Source organism: Bactrocera latifrons, unplaced genomic scaffold, assembly GCF_001853355.1.
Source record: "Bactrocera latifrons isolate USDA-ARS-PBARC rearing strain unplaced genomic scaffold, ASM185335v1 scaffold_147, whole genome shotgun sequence".
In the NCBI taxonomy this organism is placed as follows: domain Eukaryota; kingdom Metazoa; phylum Arthropoda; class Insecta; order Diptera; family Tephritidae; genus Bactrocera; species Bactrocera latifrons.
In genome coordinates this window covers 365889-388200 of record NW_017534930.1, presented here as the reverse complement: position 1 = coordinate 388200, position 22312 = coordinate 365889, and the positions used below count along the sequence as shown (strand labels likewise).

The 22312-nt window shown below is 34.6% G+C and overlaps 1 protein-coding gene across 7 annotated transcripts in view; it reads right to left on the bottom strand.

Moving 5' to 3' along the window:
• LOC108965744 (cAMP-dependent protein kinase type I regulatory subunit) overlaps positions 1 to 22312 on the bottom strand; it is a 52969-nt gene that overhangs the window by 11221 nt on the left and 19436 nt on the right. The window contains exons 1-2 of one of the 7 annotated variants that reach the window (XM_018928343.1): positions 15373 to 15512; positions 11797 to 12335 (exon numbers count right to left, since the gene is read on the bottom strand). The exons of 3 other annotated variants lie outside the window; for them this stretch is intronic. In XM_018928343.1, the coding sequence (XP_018783888.1) occupies positions 11797 to 11805 (9 nt within the window). In that variant the 5' untranslated portion in view covers positions 11806 to 12335; positions 15373 to 15512. Of the gene's footprint in view, positions 1 to 11796; positions 12769 to 15372; positions 15513 to 22312 lie in introns of those variants that run through there. 3 more of the 7 variants (XM_018928344.1, XM_018928345.1, XM_018928342.1) reach the window with 3 other exon arrangements.

The window sequence follows — 22312 nt, the reverse complement described above, 5'->3', positions numbered from 1 at the left end:
CATTTTACACATTGCATCTGTAGACATAGCTGGTAGGTGTTTGCCGGCGAAGTGTATATTAGACTTAGGGAAGTTGTGTAGGTGAGGGACCCCAGGTGAGAACACAATGAAAATCTCTACTACTTCGATTGCATTTCTTACAATCTAGTGAATCATTGAATCTGCTTTCACATATGCGACGGATTTGTGGGCGGATCGAAGTCGTTGGATAAGCAATTTCAAGAGATTTTTCACAGATGGATTGATCGTTTAGAAGGAGATAGGAAGTGCAGTCTTTTGTCGGGAACTTTTCATAAATTCTAGTTTCAGGCTACCAGACCATCGTAGCGTCTATCAAGCGCTGTGCTGCTCCCAACTGCAGCTTCCTTAACAGAGTTGTGCATTTACTTCGATAGCCGAGCAGATATACTGGATGAGCTCGCTGACTGTGCGCTCAAAACTAGCCAAGCAGTGCATGACCTTATTATCAATAGCTTCAAGTTTTTCCATATTATACTTGTATGGGTATTCGGTATCGCTGGAAGCTGAAAAACCGACGAGCTTGCTAGGGATAACACCCTATTCTAAGAATGCCAGTTTACCGATATCCTCTGACGTTCTACCACTAGTACTAACTATTATCTATACACCTTCAGTGCGCTTTGCAAGCGCTAGCCAACAACCAGAACTTCTGCAATTTGGATATCCTTCTGACCTAGAGCAAACCGTGAAAGGTCCACTAAAGTACTTGCTTTTGGTAAAGTCAATCTCGCTGCAATTGTAGGCATTCTGATTGGACACTGCCCAATAGGTTCATATGTGGTGCGACTAGATATTGTATCGGAAGCTCTTTGCCAAAGCTATATAGAGGACATCGGTGACATCATCTAGACAATATCTTCTCTATTATCCGTCTTCTGCCAAACTGAGATTGAAATATCTCGGTAGATACATCCTTGGCGAACCTAGCGAAGTTGTTGATATTGATAGAAACTTTGGCAACAAAACTTGAGAAATGTGTTTCGTGCTACACTGAGGAGTTTGGTAATATGTATGGCCGCACAGATGTTAGAAGCCGTTATGAACAAATATTTGCACTCACATTTTGATTCACAAATTATATAATATACGTAGTAATTAGTCGCGTAAATTTTTGTTCACAATAACTAAATTATACACTAACAACTAAATCGAAATGGGTTCTAAATTTTTACAGACACATATCATTGATAATTACTTGCGCGCTTGCATATACATATATACAAGTATATGAAGATATTTTATAATTTTACTGCTTATTCCGAACCGAGTTGCGGTCAATTGCGCCACACTATTTTATTTCTACGTTTCTGCAATTGACATTGTTGCCGCAACTTGACGGCGCTACACCACATTTCATTCACACATTTCACTAAGTGAGACCCACGATTTCGACCACACATTTGTGGTTAAAATTTTGCGTGCAAACACAAGAATACGAGTACCAACTCTGAAGCTACTACACAGTGGTATATCACTTTCTGTTCCGTCTTTTACAATAACAAAAGTTGCTTCACTCTAATACCATGTTCAGATCGACACTTAATCACGAGATTTCGCCTGTTGAGTAGTTGCATATAAATTTAACAAGCTTTCGCCATACAAAAATGACAGTTTAAAATCACTTCATCGGAGTGATTTGAAACTGATCCACGGTCAATCTCTCTGTGCGACTCTGATTTTGCGCCATCTACTTGTCAGCATTGGAAATTTATTACATTATCACAGCTGATTTAGACAATACAAAGATAATAAAATGTAAAAAAAAAAAAAACAATTTTTTTTAAACGCAATAAATCTGAATACAGCTGAAATTCGTAAAAATGTATCCATTATTTCCATTACATGGAAAATATTTTAAGGAAGACGGCTTTTATAACAAAATACTATATAATAATGTTTTCTTTTAAAAAATATTAAGCGAAGTGAATTCTTGAATGACAAAAACATCTATCATCTGTCCAACGGCAATGAGAACGGGCTCGATTGGTGAAGAGATTAAATGTAACCTTAAATCTTTGGTGGGAACATAGTATAAACTAAAAATACAAACTAATGTTCCGACAGCTGTTAAATGTATACCCGTGCCTTTTGAAGATTGGGGTTAACTAAAAATCATATGAATTTAATTGTAGTAGCGCCATCTATGTATCAATCCGGAGACTTTTCCATTGACCTGTTACGGTTCAGTATCAGTGGCTTGTGAAAATTAAAACAATGTTCTTTTTACATTTAAAAAGTTCTGCTCATTTAATTTTTTCTATGCCTCGAAAGTTCATAACAGCTAAACAATTTAGCAGGGGCCCAAGGAAGGTGTCTTCACTTAAAAACCGGCATGTACAGGCCAGAGATACATTTGCTGAAGAGCACCTGCATTGGTCAGTCAAAAAATAGCGCAACATATTGTGATCGGAGAAACAAAAATTGTTTTATTTGGCTTCCGGGGACGACGACAGAATGTACGGAGGCCAGTAAACGCTACATTTGATCCTGAATGTCTTTAGAAATTGGTTTATCAACAAGATAATGAACTCAAGAATACCAGCAGGTTGGCAAAAAATTTATTAGCTCTAAGCGGAGTTGAGGTTATTGCTTTGCCAGCCCAGTCACCGGACCTTAATTCAATTGAGAATCTTTGAGCAAAGGTCAATAAAGCTGTAGGGAAAGATAATCCGTTAAATACGAAGCAATTATAGAGTGAGGAAGACGTGAAAGGCCATTCCTCTCGAGAAATGCAAGCGTTCGGTGGACTGCATGCCTAGGAGATGCGCAGGTATACTATATACTAATTATTTAAGCTTTAATTTTTATTAACAATTTTTTTTTACGTATTTAAAGAAACACTTTATGTTATAATTTAAAGAAATCATATTTCTTTTAAACTTAAATATGAGCGAATTAAATACATAGAATAATAATAAACCAGTTACACTATTTTTTTGCTTCACTTAAATTTCAGGTTATGCCACTGCTGTTATTTCGAACACAGTTGTATATGTATATATGTGGGTGGAATCAAATATTACCCAATGAAACATGTAGGTAACTAAAAACAATTATAATTTTGAGCGTACAGCATTTTAAACACGAGCAAAACATACACATTTGTTGCCGTAAAGACGCTCGCGAGTAAATCTGCTCGCCCTTAAGCGTGCGCTGTTTTATGAGTCTTTAAAATTTGGCAAGTGCTAAGCAAATAAAATATACACATATGTGGTTTACTTGAAGCAGCAGCAAATGCTGTGAAGAAAACAAAAAATAAAACATAAAATAATTCCACACATGGCGCTCTCCGCGTACGCCACAAAGGCTTGTTCTTATTTATATAAACTTATGCTTTGCATGTGAAACAAAAAGGAAATGGTGTGGTAGAAGAATCGACTATAACCCGCCAAACTTTACACCCACGCCACAATAAAGATGTAATAAAGTCCATTTAATTCATGAGCGGCGTAAAGTGCAAATCAACAGAAACGTGGATGTGAGACACACCTGACTGGATTTCAACAGACCACACAAATATTAGCAATAAAATGCATTTATGCCGCTATTAGTGCATTCCATAAACGCTTGTTGTTGTTTTATGCGCTTCAATTGCCATAAATTTACGTTTGTGTTTCTAGTAATCATTTAGGAACGAGAGAAAATAATTGGTTTTCATAAATAAAAGCAATTCAGTTTGGAATTAATTTGTGTGCGATTGATACAATATAGACAAATATGTGCTTATATAAAATAACTTAAGTTAAAGGGCTATTAAGTGGGTAGCCTGCTTTAGAAGCTACAAACAATTTTTTTTTTTTGTTTTGCTTAAATCTATTTAAAAACATGGAAGGAAGGGCTAAGTTCGGGTGTCACCGAACATTTTATACTCTCGCATGATAAAGTGATAATCGAGATTTGAGGCGTGGTTGTGAACCGATTTCACCCATATTTGGTACATGTCATCAGGGTGTTACGGAAATATTATATACCGAATTTCATTGAAATCGGTCGAGTACTTCCTGAGATATGGTTTTTGGTCCATAAGTGGGCGACGCCACGCCCATTTTCAATTTTTAAAAAAAGCCTGGATGCAGCTTCCTTCTGCCATTTCTTCCGTAAAATTTAGTGTTTCTGACGTTTTTTTGTTAATCGGTTAATGCACTTTTAGTGATTTTCAACATAACCTTTGTATGGGAGGTGGGCGTGGTTATTATCCGATTTTTTCCATTTTTGAACTGTATATGGAAATGCCTAAAAGAAACGACTCTAGACARTTTGGTTGACATAGCTATAGCAGTTTTCGAGATATGTACAAAAAAGTTAGTAGGGGGCGGGGCCACGCTCACTTTTCCAAAAAAATTTCGTCCAAATATGCCCTTGCCTAATGCGACCCTTTGTGTCAAATTTCATTTTAATATCTTTATTTATGGCTTAGTTATGACACTTTATAGGTTTTCGGTTTCCGCCATTTTGTGGGCGTGGCAGTGGGCCGATTTTGCCCATCTTCGAACTTAACCTTCTTATGGAGTCAAGAAATACGTGTACCAAGTTTCATCATGATATCTCAATTTTTACTCAAGTTACAGCTTTCACGGACGGACGGACAGACAGACATCCGGATTTCAACTCTACTCGTCACCCTGATCACTTTGGTATATATAACCCTATATCTAACTCTTTTAGTTCTGGGACTTACAAATAACCGTTATGTGAACAAAACTATAATACTCTCTTTAGCAACTTTGTTGCGAGAGTATAAAAATTATCTAAGAATATGTTTCAAAAGCATTAGATTGGAATTTGAAATACTGTCGAAGCTAGAAGGGAAATAATGACCGAGTGTCTAGCAGATATATGAGAGCTTGGGCAGAATGCGAAAATTTTGACGCGCGATTTCTCGGTTTTTCATTTTTACGATTTTTCTTAATTGGCGGGCAGGATAGAGAAAATACCAAAGGTCGTATGGAATTGGGGCAAAATTTATTATCTTTGCATTAAATAATCTTTTATTTAACCAAAAAAAAAAAAAAACTAAGAAAGTCAAGTGTAAACATATTCTTAAACAACATACTAAAGTAAAATTATTTTGTTCAAAAACCATTTTTTTTTTTTCAATTTTTAAAAAATTGTAGAATTTAACACTTTTTTTTTTTGGAATTTTTTTAGTTTAACTAGAAGATATGTTATTAACAAATATGAATCTTTTTTTGAATTTTTTGTTTCCGATAGATATTGTGACCTGCATCCTGCCCGCCGTCCGACAAATACAATTGCGAGATGCATCGGGCAATTGCTTTCCAAAGGCAGAATATCAAAGATTTCGTATCCAAAAATTTTGCAGATGATATAATATTTAAATATATAACTATAAGCCATAGATATTTCGCTTTAATAAGTTATTTCTTTCCCTCCAAAAAAAATCTGAAACAAGAAAAAACGTTAACTTCGGTTGCACCGAAGCTAAATACCCTTCACATTTGCATTTCTGTTAGGAACTTTGTATTCAGTTTGTATGGAGGCTATATGCTATAGTAATCCGATCTGAACATTTTTTTCGGATATTATATTATTACCTTAAGCAGTAATCCATGCCAAATTTCGTGAAGATACCACGTAAAATGCTAAAGTTTTCCATACAAGCCCTTGATTCAATCATTCGGTTTGTATGGCAGCTATATGCTATGGTAATCCGATCTGAACAATTTCTTCGGAGATTACATTGTTGCTTTAAAAAATAATCTATATTAAATTTTGTGAATATATCTTGTCAAATGTGAAAGTTTTCCATACAACAACCTGTTTTCGATCGTTCAGTTTGTATGGCAGCTATATGTTATAGTGGTCCGATATCGGCAGTTCCGACAAATGAGCAGCTTCTTGAAGAGAAAATGAAAATGTTTGCAAAATTTCAAAACGATTTCTTAAAAACTGAGGGACTAGTTTGTATATATACACACAGGCGGACAGACAGACGGGCATTTCTAAATCGACTCAGCTCGACATACTGATCATACATATATATACTTAATAGGGTATCCAACCCTCATGACAAACTTTATATACCCTGCTTAGGGTATAAAAAATATATTTTTGAAAGCCTCTAAAGCAGGCTTCATCCTTAATATGAAGAAAAACTCCGCTGAAAGTCATTGCATTTTGGTGGAAGTTTATGATGAACATGCTCTAATTACACAAATGTGCTAAAAGTGGTTTATACGATTTAAAAGTGTTGATTTTTGTGTGGAACTGGGATTTTCTCCAGGAAAATTCATTATAAACACAAGAAGAGATCGCGGAATTTTTAAAGGTATCTCAAGCAGCCTTTTGATGAGGTTTAAAATCAGCCGGATGTATTCAAAAGCAAGAAAATTCGTTGCCATATGAACTGAAGCCAACTGAAAGACTGTTGGTTGACTGAAATCAACCATGTAAAAAGCCGAATATCCATGCTCTGTATTTGGTGGGCGTGCTATATTATGAGCTTCTAAAACCGTGTGAAGCTATGGATGCAGAACGTTACCGATAAGTCATAGAATTAAAGCGCACGATTGCCGCAGGCCAACCCAAAAGATGCTTATAAAAAGTGTTTCGAGGATAGGAAATATCGTTATCATAAGTATATTACATCTGGTTTGGATTACTTTGAAGACGAAAAAATAAATATTGTTAAATAATTAAACATTTTGCGTTTTATTTACAATTTCTGTGTACTTTCTTGTCTGTATGGTTTGGTATTTTTTTGCGATAATTCTTATCATGTATTATTCTTTAAACGCAACTTCAAATCCACCGAAAAATAATGATATTTTATGACTTCGAAGGTAAAAAGTGAAACCACAAGCTCCATAAATTTACGAAATTTTGACTGCAGACATGATTGATATATTTACCGTTAGTAATCAGTCTAAATAATGTGTACCAGTGTTCACATTACTTTTTTATCACTTTTGAGACCAATAAACACATAACACAATACAGTGATTGTTTTGGTTTAATATGAATTCTAATTCTGCTGTATTCATTCATTATGACGATGAACGAAAACACTCGTGATATGGGGGTTACAATTTAAATTTTATAAAGAAATAGCATTGAAGGCTATAATAGTGTCCTCGTTTCTCTCATGAAACACGTCACGTTTGTATGATTGGTTATGTTAGTGAAAAATATATGGTCATTTCGAACAATTTGCACCATTCGCAATTTAAAGAATTGGGGAAAAACATTTAAATCTTTTAATCGGTGCTACTTGTAAAGTATGTCAATATATCTAGAAGAATTTTCACTTCAATAACCGACAAATCAAAGAGTTTAATAAAAATTATATAATGTATTAAGGTTGTTACAGAGGGGAAATATGATCAAACAACAAATACCAATAACTAGTGGTACTTAAGATCCAAGCTCCAAAAGAGGAACAAATTAATTTTGAAATTTATGATTTTAGATTAATAACACTGTGGAACATTTTTGGGATTATTGTCTAGGGGTGAGAAATTCCAAGTCAGGGTGATGGTACTAGGTCAGTATAGTAAAACCCTCAAAGGTCAAAGTTCGTATGTGTCAGATTTTTTTTATGACCTTTTAAAGTTTTTCCTTGTCTTGCTGTTTTTTTCGCTTAGTTGTAACATTTTGGAAAAACCAAAAAAAAACTGTGTACTGTGTAATGGTTACCAATGGGTCAAAATAGCCGCTATTATGAAACCGTTAAACTGAAATGTTTTTTCTTTGCCTTGGATAATAACCAAGGCCAAAATTCGTGAAGAAACCTGACCAAAGAAAAAATGATTCCAAGAATTTGATTTTCTTCGTTAAGTTTGAATGACAGCTATTTTTATACTGGTCCAATAACAGATCCAACAAAGGTGCAAACAAATGAACATGGTTAAATCGACTTAGCTCACCAAGCTGATTATATACCATATATTGGTACATATGTATATATTTTTATAGGTGCTACGACATTTCCTAATAGATGTTAAAAACTTCGTAACAAACCTAATGTACCGCTGTTGAGGGTATAAAAAGTTTTTTGTAGTAGTCATTATGATGTTTGCACAACATGCGACTCAACTAATTAACGCATTAATGCCAATTGCAGAAAGTCTACAAATCCAAATCTGGTGTATTCGTAGAGGTTGTTGATGCATGAATTAGAAATAATATTTACATGGACATACATACCGAAATATTTAAATAATTTACACATGTTAAATTGTGTGCGCAAATTAAATTAGCAAGTTTGCTATGAGCAAACATTTCTTATTAAGCTACATAATATTATGTATGTGTATGTATACATATAACCCATTTTAGCCGAATATCATACATTCAGAACTCCCAAAGTAATTTTTTAATTTTTTTTTTTTTTCGTGTAAATAAATTGTTACTAATCATTTAAGTATAATACCCACTACAATCGAAGTTAGCACATTTCTTAAAAAATTATAAACATTCCATCAACAACTACATACAGACACTGTATTATTAGTTGCAATTGACAAAACTTACTCAATTCATTAGTTTAATTTAGATCAAACTGGCATGGTTAATTACGAAGCGATAGAAATTAATCCATGAAAATCCATATTTTAATTTGTTCAATCATAAAAAGTGAAAATCACTCCTTTATTTATTTATACATATCTATTGCTTAGCGCTCTTGTGCAGGAAATACAATTTTTATTATCATTAAATAATGATGCTTCATCAATCTGTATCTAAGTCTATATAACAAGGGCTATACTTGTATAACTATCGCCCAGAATGTTATTAAACCAAAAATAACCCAATGGGCTATTCATTAAGCGATGATACACATTCATTGTGGGAAATTTCTTTTGAACTCAATGCCAATGACTGTTGGCGAAAATCAATCTTTTTTCTAAATGGGTTACATGGTCTGTCACTGTGCAACAATATAAAAAATCAAGGAGTTAACCTAAAATTTTATTAAGGTGACTAGCGAGCGCGTATTGAAAGACCAGAGTGATTTTGCTCTGGAGAAGGAACATTTTAGTTCCACACCTCAAGTAGTCTAACACCATTAATAAAGGAGTACTACGGAATTACTATAGCGCATGTCACTATAGAAGACGGACCGGCTGCCACTTCAAAGGAAACAAGAAAAAATGTTATCTTAACTAAAATAAAATGGTTTTCATGCAAGGGCTTGATTTTCTTCTACTGCCTTGTATAGCAGCCATATATGCTATCTTGGTCCGATATCGTCGGTTCCAACAAATGAGCGGCTTCGTGGGAGAAAAAGACGTGTGCAAAGTTTCAGAGCAATATCTGAAATAGTTCGCCTATATACAGTCAGACAGGCAGGCATGGCTGAAATCGAAAAATCTGAATGTACATAAATCCGACGTTTTCTTTTGGGGGTTCCAAACTTTGTACCAAATTTTATTTACGTTGAGCAGAGTATAATAAAAATTATATTCTAAAATCAAGAGCTTTATTTCAGTATTTTATTTAACCCTTTTTCTCTATATACATACACATTGTGACAAAATAGCACTTGGAAATTGTAATTTAATTCCCCGGATAAATGATCCTTAAAAAAATTATTTTGCTAAGTTTGTAGGACTGTCCTTAATAACTACGACAAATTTGAGCGCGATCTGTCAACCAGTTCGTTTACAGCAGCTGCTTAACTCATTACACCTCAGTAGTGTGTTGTAATTTTTACTACGGATCAAAAAAACACGAGCCTACGAGTGGTACAAAGCCTTCACAGACGATCAAGAAATAGTTGAAAAGAGGTGGTCGAAGATGCGCCACCGGAAGGCCTGTCGTCGAAAATTGCGATAAAATCGCTGAATTGGTCGAAAGAGATCGACATAGTAGCAGCCGCAGCATCGGTCAAGAGCTGGGCATGGGTCATCAAAAAAAATTTTATGAACAATTGAAAATCCAATAAATAACCGCAAAAATACCGTAAGACTTTTTTGACAACCTAATATTAAAAATGTGCAGGATATGATGTTTGAAAATCATCAGGGAAGCGTTAAAGAGATGGAAAGAGTGCTCGACATCTCTCGCGAGTCCGCTCGAATGATTTTGATGGATATTTTAGGTGTGAAATGCGTTCTTGCTCGACTCATTTTGATACAGCTGATTTTATTTATTTTTTTCAAAAAGAGTACGATTGTAACCGAATTGAAAGCAAACAAGTAAGGAAGGGCTAAGTTCGGGTGTCACCGAACATTTTATACTCTCGCTTGATAAAGTGATAATCGAGATTTCAGGCGTGGTTATGAACCGATTTCACCCATATTTCGTACATGTTATCAGGGTGTTAAGAAAATATCATATACCCAATTTTATTGAAATCGGTTGAGTAGTTCCTGAGATATGGTTTTTGATCCATAAGTGGGCGACGCCATGCCCATTTTCAATTTAAAAAAAATCCTGGGTGCAGCTTCCTTCTACCATTTCTTCCGTAAAATTTAGTGTTTCTGACGTTTTCTGTTAGTCGGTTAACGAACTTTTAGTGATTTCCAACATAACCTTTGTATGGGAGGTGTTCGTGGTTATTATCCCATTTCTTCCATTTTGAACTGTTTAAGAAATATCTAAAGGAAACGATAGACCTTCTTATGGAGCCAAGAAATACGTGTACCAAGTTTCATCATGATATCTAAATTTTTACTCAAGTTACAGCTTGTACGGACGGACGGACAGACAGACATCCGGATTTCAACTCTACACGTCATCGTGATAACTTTTGTATATGTAGTCCTATATCTGACTCTTTTAGTTTTAGGACTTACAAACAACCGTTATGTGAACAAAACTATAATACTCTCTTTAGCAACTTTGTTGCGAGAGTATAAAAACGCAATGAATACCATCGATTAACCACAGTATTCACCAGATTTGGGTCCGTGAGATTTTCTTGTTCTTCAAACTGAAATTGCTGCTCCGTGGAACCAATTTTCAATCGATCGAAGAGGTAAAACAAAATAAAACAAAAATATTTTGCGTTTTATTTACAATTGCCGGGTAATTTTTTGTCACAGTGAATATATAAACACATACATTTGTATACATATATATTTTGAAGTCCGAAATTAAGCCTGAACTCCAACAACAAGAAAATTTTAGCTTAATTAGGATGTACTTTTCTGCTACCGCTAACAGATGGGCAAACAAATACAATCATGAGTGGAACAAGGCAACATAATTATGGAAGCATATATATTTATATGTATATATGTATATAATGTGCGTATATGTATGTATACGTATGTACAATATGTGGCCATTGAATTATGGACGAAGGAGAAAGAATATCATTTTAACTTATTTACTATTTCAGATGTCGGCAAATTAGCTTACTTACAATTTTCTGCTATTTTAGAACTGGGGCTTCCTTGCCCCAATTAAGCGTTTTGCATTTCTTAATAAAAGCCCCGAAGTCGAGCTTTTTTTTGGGTGTACTTTGAAATAAAAATTGAAACATGCAGCTTAAGATAGCTTGATTCTGTTGTATGCAACTTTTCTAACTTAATAATAGTTTATGCATACCACAGCATTCCAACGATGTTATGCTTAGGAATTTTTCCAGAAGTCGAAAAATTTTCACCTTAAAGTAAACGTCATAATAAATTGCTGCCGCACACAATTCAATGGCCAGCGACTGTACGAAGAATACATATGCTTACATTTAATATGTACTTTAGCCAGTATATGCATTACATTACATTATTAAATAAGAGCGAGTAAGTAACTAGTTAACATAGTGAGTAACATAATGACTGAAATAGTGAATGGAATTCTGCAAACCTCTGACATATTTACTGCGTACCGCGAGCCGCTGAGGTGCTTTTATTGCGATATTGCTGATTAGCGCTGCAAGTATAAGTATATATGTAGTACTATGTGCGTATGCAGTAGACAGCAGACGGTGACGATTGTGTAGGGGTATCCCACGCCCTTTTTAATAGTTGCGGATTACGATGGAACTAAAACCCACGCCAATGTATTGTATATGTATGTATGAGTTGTGTTCCTGGACTTGGACGTGTGGGAAACAACCAACTAATTCTACTATGCGGTGAATTACTTTTATTATAGCACTGTTTTATGTATTTACACTGTTGTTGCACCACCACTCGGTTCACTTGTAAACGAATTAGGTTTTTCACTTTCTGCAGCTGCTTCCTGCGAGTTTTATGCCTCACTTTCAAAATATTCACACACGCCTACAATGCAGAGCTACTGGCGCACTTATTTTTTTTTATGCAATTCACTGGAAGACTCAATTGATTTTCACAAGCTCTAGAATACGCATTCAGTTCGGATGCATTGAGTTAGCTTTTTGCCTTAAATTTAACACATAATTTTCGATTAGCATAATCAACTTTGCTCACATGAAACTTTCCGCCGCCAATGACAAATCCAATGTCAGAACATTATTAAAAATAAATATTCATTTGTTGCTTGAAAATTCGCATCAATGTATGTAGGCGAGTGTATGTATGTATTTCGGAACATACATACAAATATGTTTGTATATAAACTGTACGTAGATATATAATGGCGGAGAAGTGCGCCACAAATATCTACACTCGGTCGCGTTGAGGATATACGGCAAAATGCTTCCAATATTCTTAGCGGCAAATAGCCAATATTTTCACCCGGCACACGTTAAAAAACTGAAAAACTCGCGCAGTCGCTACCACGGACGCTGCCGTCATTCAAAAATAAACTCTTCAAATTTTTACCCACGACAAAATATGTATTTCTAAGGAGGTGCACAACATTCTCTTACACAGTTGAGGCACACTAGTCACGGAACGACTATGAAAACATATACACATGTAGAATTGAACAAAGTGAGAAAAAAATTATGATTTCGCCGACGATTAAATGTCACATTCGCAAATTGCCGTTTGTTTGCAAACACACGCTTGCACAAGTATGTATGTGCATGCATAAGATTGTAGCAATACGTCAGCAAGCAATGCATTGCCCCAAATGACTTATGCATGTATGTATACATATGCAAGTACATACATATGTATATTCATAAATAGACATGTATGTAGTCGAAGCAATAACAAAGACGTTTTTTGGATTTTAATGGCTTCAATTGTTTGCAAGCAGCACGAACACGGCAAACTAAATTAACGAACTCCGCACGAGGAAGTAAACGATTAGCTATACATAGCTCTGACTGGATAATAAATTCAAGAACAGTTAACAGTTAGAATAGTGTAGCTATTTGAAGTTAGCTACAGTTGTAAACATTAAACACATTAGAATAAAGTGGCATGTTATAATAAAATGTTATGAGTATTTCGGATATTAAAGGCTGCTCGCTGTTAAATACAATAAATTGTTGTTGCTCTATGTTGAGTGCGCTCTTTAAATGTTATGATTGATAGTTTCGTGTTTATGACAGTTTGCGGCATTTATGCTTTAAATTATTTATGATTGGTTTAACTTATTGGAAGTATCGATGCAAGCGTTTTATTGGAAAACATTTCAACAAGATATTGCTTTCTTTACAAATGGTTTTATATAGAGTGTTGTCAACTAGAAAGCAACGAGTAAGCAAATTTAACCAAAAGCAGCGGCACGGTTTTAGTTGCTGGATACTACTGAGAATGAATCTATTTTTTTCCTTGAACCTCACTAGTAAAAGCCCGTGTAATTTTCAAGAAATAAAAATTTCCCCAGAACGAGGGTAAAAAGGTGTGGGTGAAAAGTGGTAATTCTGTTAAATGGCTTGTGTGATTATGTTTTTTAGAAGTGTTGCATAAAGTATACTTTATTCAATTTAAAAAATTCGAATTTTATTTAGACTTTATTTTATTATTACTTTGTTAACAAAATGATGGTTTAACTGTTTTAGAGAATCTTTAAAATTTGTAATTTATATTATCATTCGAATTTTGCAACTATTATACAAGGTGCGTTCCCAAGTAAACAGGACTTTTTCAATCTAACGCCCCCTGGTGGCGCCATCTTTATGTCTACGTGCGTTAGAATCTGCTATCTTTATCAATTTCATCACATTTCATTGATTGGAAGTGAGGTTATTGCGTTTTAAGTGTCAGTATGTTTTTGTTATCGGTGCGAAAATAAGCTTCGAACAAAGAACCAACATTAAATTTTGTTTTAAAAATGGTAAAATTTTTACCGCAACATTTCTATTGATGAAACAAGTTTATGGCGATGATTGCCTTTCCCGCAGCAGAGTGCACGAGCGGTGTCAATATTTTCAAAGTGATCGTGAGGACAGAAATGAGGATCAACATGTGGGCCAATCAAAAGCTGTGATCACCGGAAATTCTATTGAAACTGTGCGTGAATTCATCAAAAATTAGCCGACATTATCATTGAAATTCATGGAAATGGAATTGAACGTCGCCAAAACATCGATTTATCGCATTTTGACCGAACATTTGGGCTTACGTGTTTGTTCCGCACAAATTTAATGGTTTAATTGACGACCAAAAATTGCTCAGAAGCCAACATTCGAAGGACGCTAATATTATATTTGTTCTGTTTTTTTTTTAAGTAATGTTTACTTTGGAACGCACCTTGTATATGTAATTAAGTGGTCAGCATGGAAATCAATATTTATGCAACTTAGAAATTAAGCATAATTATTGCCGTTTTCGATTCGCCATTTCGCTGCTCGATATGTTTGAGCTCTTCTCACTTTTCAATAAACTATGTAACAAGTGAAAGCAACAACAAACACTAGTTGCATAAATACTAGATAATATGCGAATGCAAAATTATTTCCTGTATGAGTCCTATGTAACTTATTTCATTAGGTCACTCAATAATTTCGGCGAACCATGAATTCGGATAATCTTATTTAGTTAATGAGAACCGTTGTCGTAATTTTAGTCTAAGGTTTCGTTTTTGTTACAATTTGCTTCTGAGTTTTTGGAAAATTGGCGACCGAACATGCACTTGCATTATTGCAACAATGATTATGCAGTAATATCACTTTGTTAAATAGATTCTAATTGTAAAATTGATGAAATTGCATTTGTTTTAGATTCACGCACATAAGACAGATTTTACCGACGGTTAAGAAGCGTTGCAATTACATTGAATGAATTTATGAATTTGATGCGCTGACGAAACACTGACATAAAATGGCTACACATTGATAACATGTTGTCACAAGCATATGTATGTATTTTAAGGAGTTTGTTACAAATAATTGCAATTTTACATTTTTTATAAACACTATTTTTAAAGAAATACGTGAGTAAGGAATTTAGTAGAAAAATTTAATTTCAAACGAAAATCAATTGCTGTTAACTCCGCAAAAGCATAAAATAATTTATGTTGCACTACTACTAACACACATCACGCTTTTGCAATTTTGTATACCGTTTCGTTTTTATTCCACCTACACTCACTCCTTCCGACCGATTATGGCATCATCACCGGTACCTGAAGCCGATAATAAGCACACGCCTAAGACTTTTCCTATCGATTGACCGTGTCTCGCGTCCGTGCCATCCCATTCAATGCGAAGATTGCAACTAGTAATTGTAGCGTATACTAAAGTCTGAGCTAAACTGTTGGCGCAGACTCACACATACACACAAACGCACAGCCCTCCCCCCATACATTCAGGCGAACGTGTTGCGGAAAAGCGTGACGACGAAAAGGTGTGTAGTGGCAGCAGTGACGGCAGCAGCGGTGTAGCAAAACATAAACACGAACTACACACGCTTATATAAAGATTTGTACATTATATATGTATGTATATGTATATAGATATATGTAAATATATGTAGTTACATATGCACATATATGGGTATTTGTATACAGCTCTTACTCAAAGCATTCCAAATCCATATAAGACATGTGCAATTAACCAAATACTTATGTATGTACGTATGTATCTGCGCATGTGTCTATGTTGGTTCAAATGTACATTCATACAAACTTAAGTACCTTTTAAAACATTAGTACACATCAAGGCAAACATTATGCATACATATACGTACATATGTACATATGTGCTTGTTGTATATGGGTACACACCACTAACGAGTGGTGGCTACAAAAACAAATAAACAAGAAACAATACAAATAGCAATAATAGAAATAATAAACAAATCAACAGCCATTTAAATCCATGTAAAGACACAAAGCCATAGACACACACACACACACCACCGCCAAATGTATGCCATGACAGGTAATGGACGTAAAATAGTTAGTTAGCCAATACGAGTACGTACTACACTATGCAACTACACACCTCTGTTGCGTTCATTTACTTAGGAAAGTAAAAGTGCAAAGAGAAGCGCTAAACAAGTCCAAGTCAATCACAAAGCTTTGCCTGTAAACGTGTATGTATGTATGTATGTATGTAAGTAGTATATGTATGTACATAGTACGTGCATCTCAATAAGGTGACACAACGACAATAAAATCTCTCACCTACAGCAGCAGTAAAAAGCAAACAGAATAACTTTTCAAGTGCGAAATTGCAAACAAGCACATACAGATATGTATGTAAGTGCGTATGCAACATAAGTGTACACTGTGAGAAATGAATGGCTTTGCTTCAACAATTTTCCTGTTTAAATTGACTTGGCTAAGGCAAACAGCCATCAAAGGTAATCAACATATATGTATATCTGCACGTAGCCTTTGTATTGTTTACAAAAGACTAAACTGTTGTTAGCTTTCTATACGCTGCTATTACCTTTTTCTAAAATAACCCTCTCAATAATTGACCAACTCTTCGACTTGTAAGTAACACCCTTTTTTCATATCGAATGTATACAGTTTTCACACATCTGACTTTAAATATATAACCCCAGCCTTCAACTGGACATTGCCAACTCAAAGTTTGGTAATTTCGATTTTCGGTTTGTGGGCCGGTGGAATCATCGGTTATCAAAGAAATGATGCCAGTAAGAACGTAACTGTCAATGGCAACCGTTATCGCGCCATGATAACCGACTATTTGATGTCTGAAATTGAAGCTCGGGATCGGCAACATTTAGTTTAAACAATCCTTTCTTCATATCGCATCGATCAATGGATTTATTGAGAGAACACTTCGGGTGAGCAGCTAATTTCACGTTTTTAGCCGGTCGATTGCCCATTAAGATCGTGTGATATCTCACCGTTACGACATTTTCCAGTGGGAATATGTAAAGTTTATGCGGAGAGCCTCACTTCGATTCAGGCCTTTTAATCTTGAAAAATAAAAAAGAATGTTCTTTCGAATAATGAAAAAAAAACTCCCTATTAGTTTTGAAGTATCTGTGTTTTTCTTTAAAAAAGTAGGCAACCTCAAAATGGATCACCCTTTATAATAAAAAAGGATGAATTTTAAATATAATGCGTTACACACAATTTTTTTCCGTTCAAACCTAAGAGAATTGTTTACAAACTTTACGTAGTTTCATACGCTAAAAGTTAGAAATTGTTTTGATACAAAGAAGACGAACATTGACCCTCACGAGTGTAAAACAATGAAAGGGAAAACAGACAAGAATAAAAAAGCAATTTTGGGCATGACGTCAAACTTTTCCGGTAGTTTTCAAAGTTAGGTAATTAAGAACAAACATAACAGTACAGTGGAACAAGTAATTTACTTCAACAAGAAGAATGTAATATAATCTCTTTTTTGGAGATCGCATTTCAACCCATGTGACAGAAACAATTGTCATCGTCAACTTATGGAATGCTCGTAATTTTTTGGAAAGAACTGTTTCGAAGTTTATGAAATTTACAACAAACAAACCATTATAAAACTGATTAAGACATAAAATAATTAGTTAAAGGAATATTTGAGAACATATTTATATTTCACAAAATAATTTTTAGGATATTATCAATAATTACAGCTAAGCAATTTAGGCAAAAAGAAAATAGCCAAATATAAATAGATAAGACATAAAAATATTATAGTAGGATGTAACGCATTGAAAATTAAAGATAAAATATCAAAAATAAATTAAAATAATTTACGTGAGATCTGAGATCGAAAAGAGAAGGAGATGCGTGTTTAAATTTAGGGGTTTATAAAGGTTTAAACCGACTTCCGAACTTCCGAAAACTATGAGTCCTATATAAGTATATTATATGACGAAGTTGTAGGTAATGAAAAAATCAACTTTTGTATTTACAAAGTGCGTTCCAAAGTCATCATTATTTTATTCAAAATAGTCTTCTTATGCTTCAATACAGCGTTTAGCACGGTCCAAAAGCATGTCGAACGACATGCCTCTCTCCGTCTGCACAACCCTTTCTTTTCAGGGGCAAATGCAATTTTCCGAAAATGAGGAAGTCGCACGGTGCCATATTAGGTGAATACGGGGAGTGGTTAATGGTTAAAATGTGATTTTTGGTCAAATAATCGTCCTTCGAATGTTGGATTCTGAGCAATTTTTGGTCGTCAGTCAATTTGTGCGGAACAAACTGTGCACACACCTTTCGTAAGCCCAAATGTGCGGTCAAATTACGATAAATCGATGTTTTGGAGATGTTTAATTCCATTTTCATGAGCTTCAATGATTTAATGATTTCGCCTGATTTTTGATTAATTCTTTTTGATGAATTCAACGCAGAGTTTCGATGGAATTTCCGGTGATCAGGGATTTTGATTGGCCCACATGTTGATCGTCATTTATGCCCTCACGATCACTCGTGCACTCTGTTTCGTTAAAAGTTTTACCAATTTTAATACAAAATTTAATGTTGGCTCTTTGTTCGTAGCTCATTTTTGCACCGATAACACAAACATACTGGACACTTCAAATGCATTAACTTCGTTTCCAATTGTTGAAATGTCATGGAATTCTCACTGGACAATCGATAAAGATAGCCGATTCTAACGCACCAGTCGATATATAGATGGCGGCACCATTGCCTGTTTACTTTGGAACCTTTTTCACATAACCTCAAATTCAATTATCCAAGTTTTTTTGGTGTTTTTATTTCTAACTTGAACAAAAACAAAATATGTCAAACAATTTGATTTTTATTTAAAATATTTTAATTTTTAATTGAAAATTCTCATTTTAAAATATCAGATGCTGACGGTATAAAAATAGATATACATTACATTGGTAAATTTTCTCAAAGAATGCAAAACAAACACCTCCAATAAATTTAAACTTATAACAATTTGTTTATTATATAAGCTTTAATAAAAAAAAAATTTAAACTTAATATGATTTTTTTTTTTACTTTTTTCAGATTTCGAACGTTTGATATCGATTTTAGTACACTTCGTGAAGTACGAATTTACTACAGTTATGAAAAATTAACTATTTAGAAATACTGTGTATATATGTATATATACAGATTTCCTGTAGATAAATTTACGGTCTGATAAATAATGCACGAATAAAGAAATATGGATTTTGTGGAAAGCGTCGACTTTTGAAATAAATAAGGAAACTGCTACTGAAATGCTTTTAAATTTCCCCCGTACAAAATTGCCATTTTAAACACCGGAAAGTATATGGCTGATAACCTTGATAAGGTTAATCGAATAAATACTAATCACATGGTCAATGGGTCAGAATGAATGGCTTACATCACAGCTTTATTTTTATTGCGAAATAAATTCTCATACCCCCTAACGAATATTTATAACTGTTATGCATATATGTAAATACATAAATATTTAATAAATAAAACTTATTGTGCACATTATGCAACAAAAAGCGCAGACTAATTTAAGTTGACACCTTTCAAACACATTCGGACATAGACATGATAAAGCTGGTGCGCTAATTTTCATACAACTGACACTTGTCGGCATCTCCTTGCATGCGAATATTCAAACAAAAATACATACATATGAACACACACACAAACTTATTTTGCATAGCATGCAAGCACATTTGCAATAATTTAATAAATTGGCAGCTTTCTCACTGCACTCAAATAATTTATGTGCTTACATTGTTTGTGCCGTTACAATGGAACTGTCAAAATAGCGCGCAACACAATATTTTCGTTGGCAGACATTTTCATTTTGTTGGCTTTCATTCCGTTTGATTTATTATTTTCTGGAATTTCCGTAAAAACTGCAGTTGTGGCCACTTAAAGGCAAAGTGATAATTTTAAGCTACAATTCGTCGGCATTTGCACGTCTAAGGGACGTTTTCCCAAAGTAGAAATGTTAAAAAGTTTCCAAGCGCTACATCCCACTGCTAATAGCAAACCTTTCTTTGCCCGAAGGCGTGTAGAGTAATCGTTTGTGTGATTGTGAGACTTCGCGTGAAGGCGAAAGTTTCGTGTTAAGGGAATTCCAGGCGATACATTCAAGCTGCCACCATACAAACTTTCCTCAGCAACAGCAAAGGCAAAAGTGTGTTATTAATATACAGCTCAGCTACAAGCCGGCAGAACAACCCAAAAGGATTAAATGGGCGAAGAGTAAAATTTAAAATCAGTCAAGCATTCAGGAATAATTTATAATTTTATTCTGAATTTTTCATACACATACATACAAGTTTGGAAGGAATTTACTTTTTGGTAATAATACCCAAACCCTTCATCTTTCTTAAAAAAAAAAAAGCTAAAAATTGAATAAAGCAAATAAATCCAATAACCCCATAGGAATAATTTATTCAAAACACCCATGGCACTTGTTAAACCTCAATTTGCATGTAAAATTCCCTGGCTTCTGATATGCCAATTGTAGTGATAGAAATACTGTTTCTGTATTGTCGTTTCTTTGCAATTTGCGAATTCATAAAAAGTTTCCGCTTCCGCTTCTGCTTTTTGGTTTTGTGTTAATTGGGCCCAAGTTTTAAATTAATTAGTCCATTTTCATTTTTCGTCTATATTCTCTGCGTCTAATTAACAATAACTTTTTTTCTGTGCGAGTAATCGACTTACTTTGTTTTATTTGGCAGCTTGTATTATTTACATTTTTTTTTAATTATTGCTTGGGATACCGAAAGGAGGGTTTGCAGCGGTAACATGCTTAGCAGTCCGTCATTTCCATCCAAAGGGAATTCAAACGGCATTTTTGGCGGCATTCCCAGAGTGAGGTTGGTAAACGAGATTGCCGAATCTGGAAGTATCGCAAGAAGGCCGCACCATTGAGATCCGTATGATCGTGTTCAACATTGGCGGCGGTTGCATCGTCAATTCAGGCAAATGCAAGAGTTACGACTAGCAATTTATGGACTTATATTTTGGAGTTGTCAGACGGTCATTACAACGGTTAATTCATGATTACTTAAAACTGTTTCCGTACAAAGTTCAAAATAGCAAGCCGTTTAAACTATTTAGATTTACCTATTATTCTGGAATTTTCCCAACAAATTATGGCCGATGAAGACAAAAACTTAATAAATTGCCTGTTTAGGTCTGATGAGGCCCATTTTGATCTAAAAGAAAATGCAAACAACCTCACTTGCGGAATATGGAGTGAATTGAATCCAGAAATAATCCACGAGACGGAACTGCTTCTGGAACGAGTCACTGTGCGCTGTGGTTCGCAGTTTCCTCAAGGCGTATTGTCGGTCCATACTTTTATGAAGAAAACGGTGTAACAGTAACTGCCAATGGGCCCCGTAATTTAAGGGGATATACCGGTGTGACATTTTCAAACAATCGATTTTTTCTGCTTTTTCGAAAATTTTTATTTCCAAAAATATCCTGTGAGGTAAAGTCATATCTTGTATAGTTTTTGAATGGCAGTATTCTAAAGAACGACCGCTCGCAGGTATAAATGAGATAGTTGAAACTTTAAACGCGTTTTTCTGAACTGACATCATAATTCAACGAGATATTAACCGATCGACTTCAAATTGAAACTGAGTATTCCTGAATATAGACCTACGATCTTTTTGATTGGCATTAAAAAAGCGAAAATTTTTTACCTAAAAAATCAACACCTTTTTCAGAAGTACGACATTTGTTAATTTTTGATGTTTTTCAAAAATCGTAAGTCATTGTATAAGAAATACCTTCAACTTCAATAACCGTTTTGATTTTTTTGTTTCAGCTACTCATTTGGCAGGAATCATGTCAGCAGTTGGGGAACTTTCTTTTGGAGACGGCACTCCGTTATTTTTCAATATTTTTGTATAAAAAAAAATCCTATAATATAGCTGCAAACTACGTTATTGCAATATACCTTATATGTCCAAAGAACTTCGAAACATTCGATTGAGTACTTTCTTTAAAAAAAAAAAATTCACGAAAATCGCCTAATTTTACATGGGTTACACTAGTATAGGCCTTTAAACATGTTGAATGAGTTTTTTTTACCCAGAACAACGCCGATGACGTATCCCTTTCAATAGCGTTTGGTTCCAGCAAGATGGAGCAG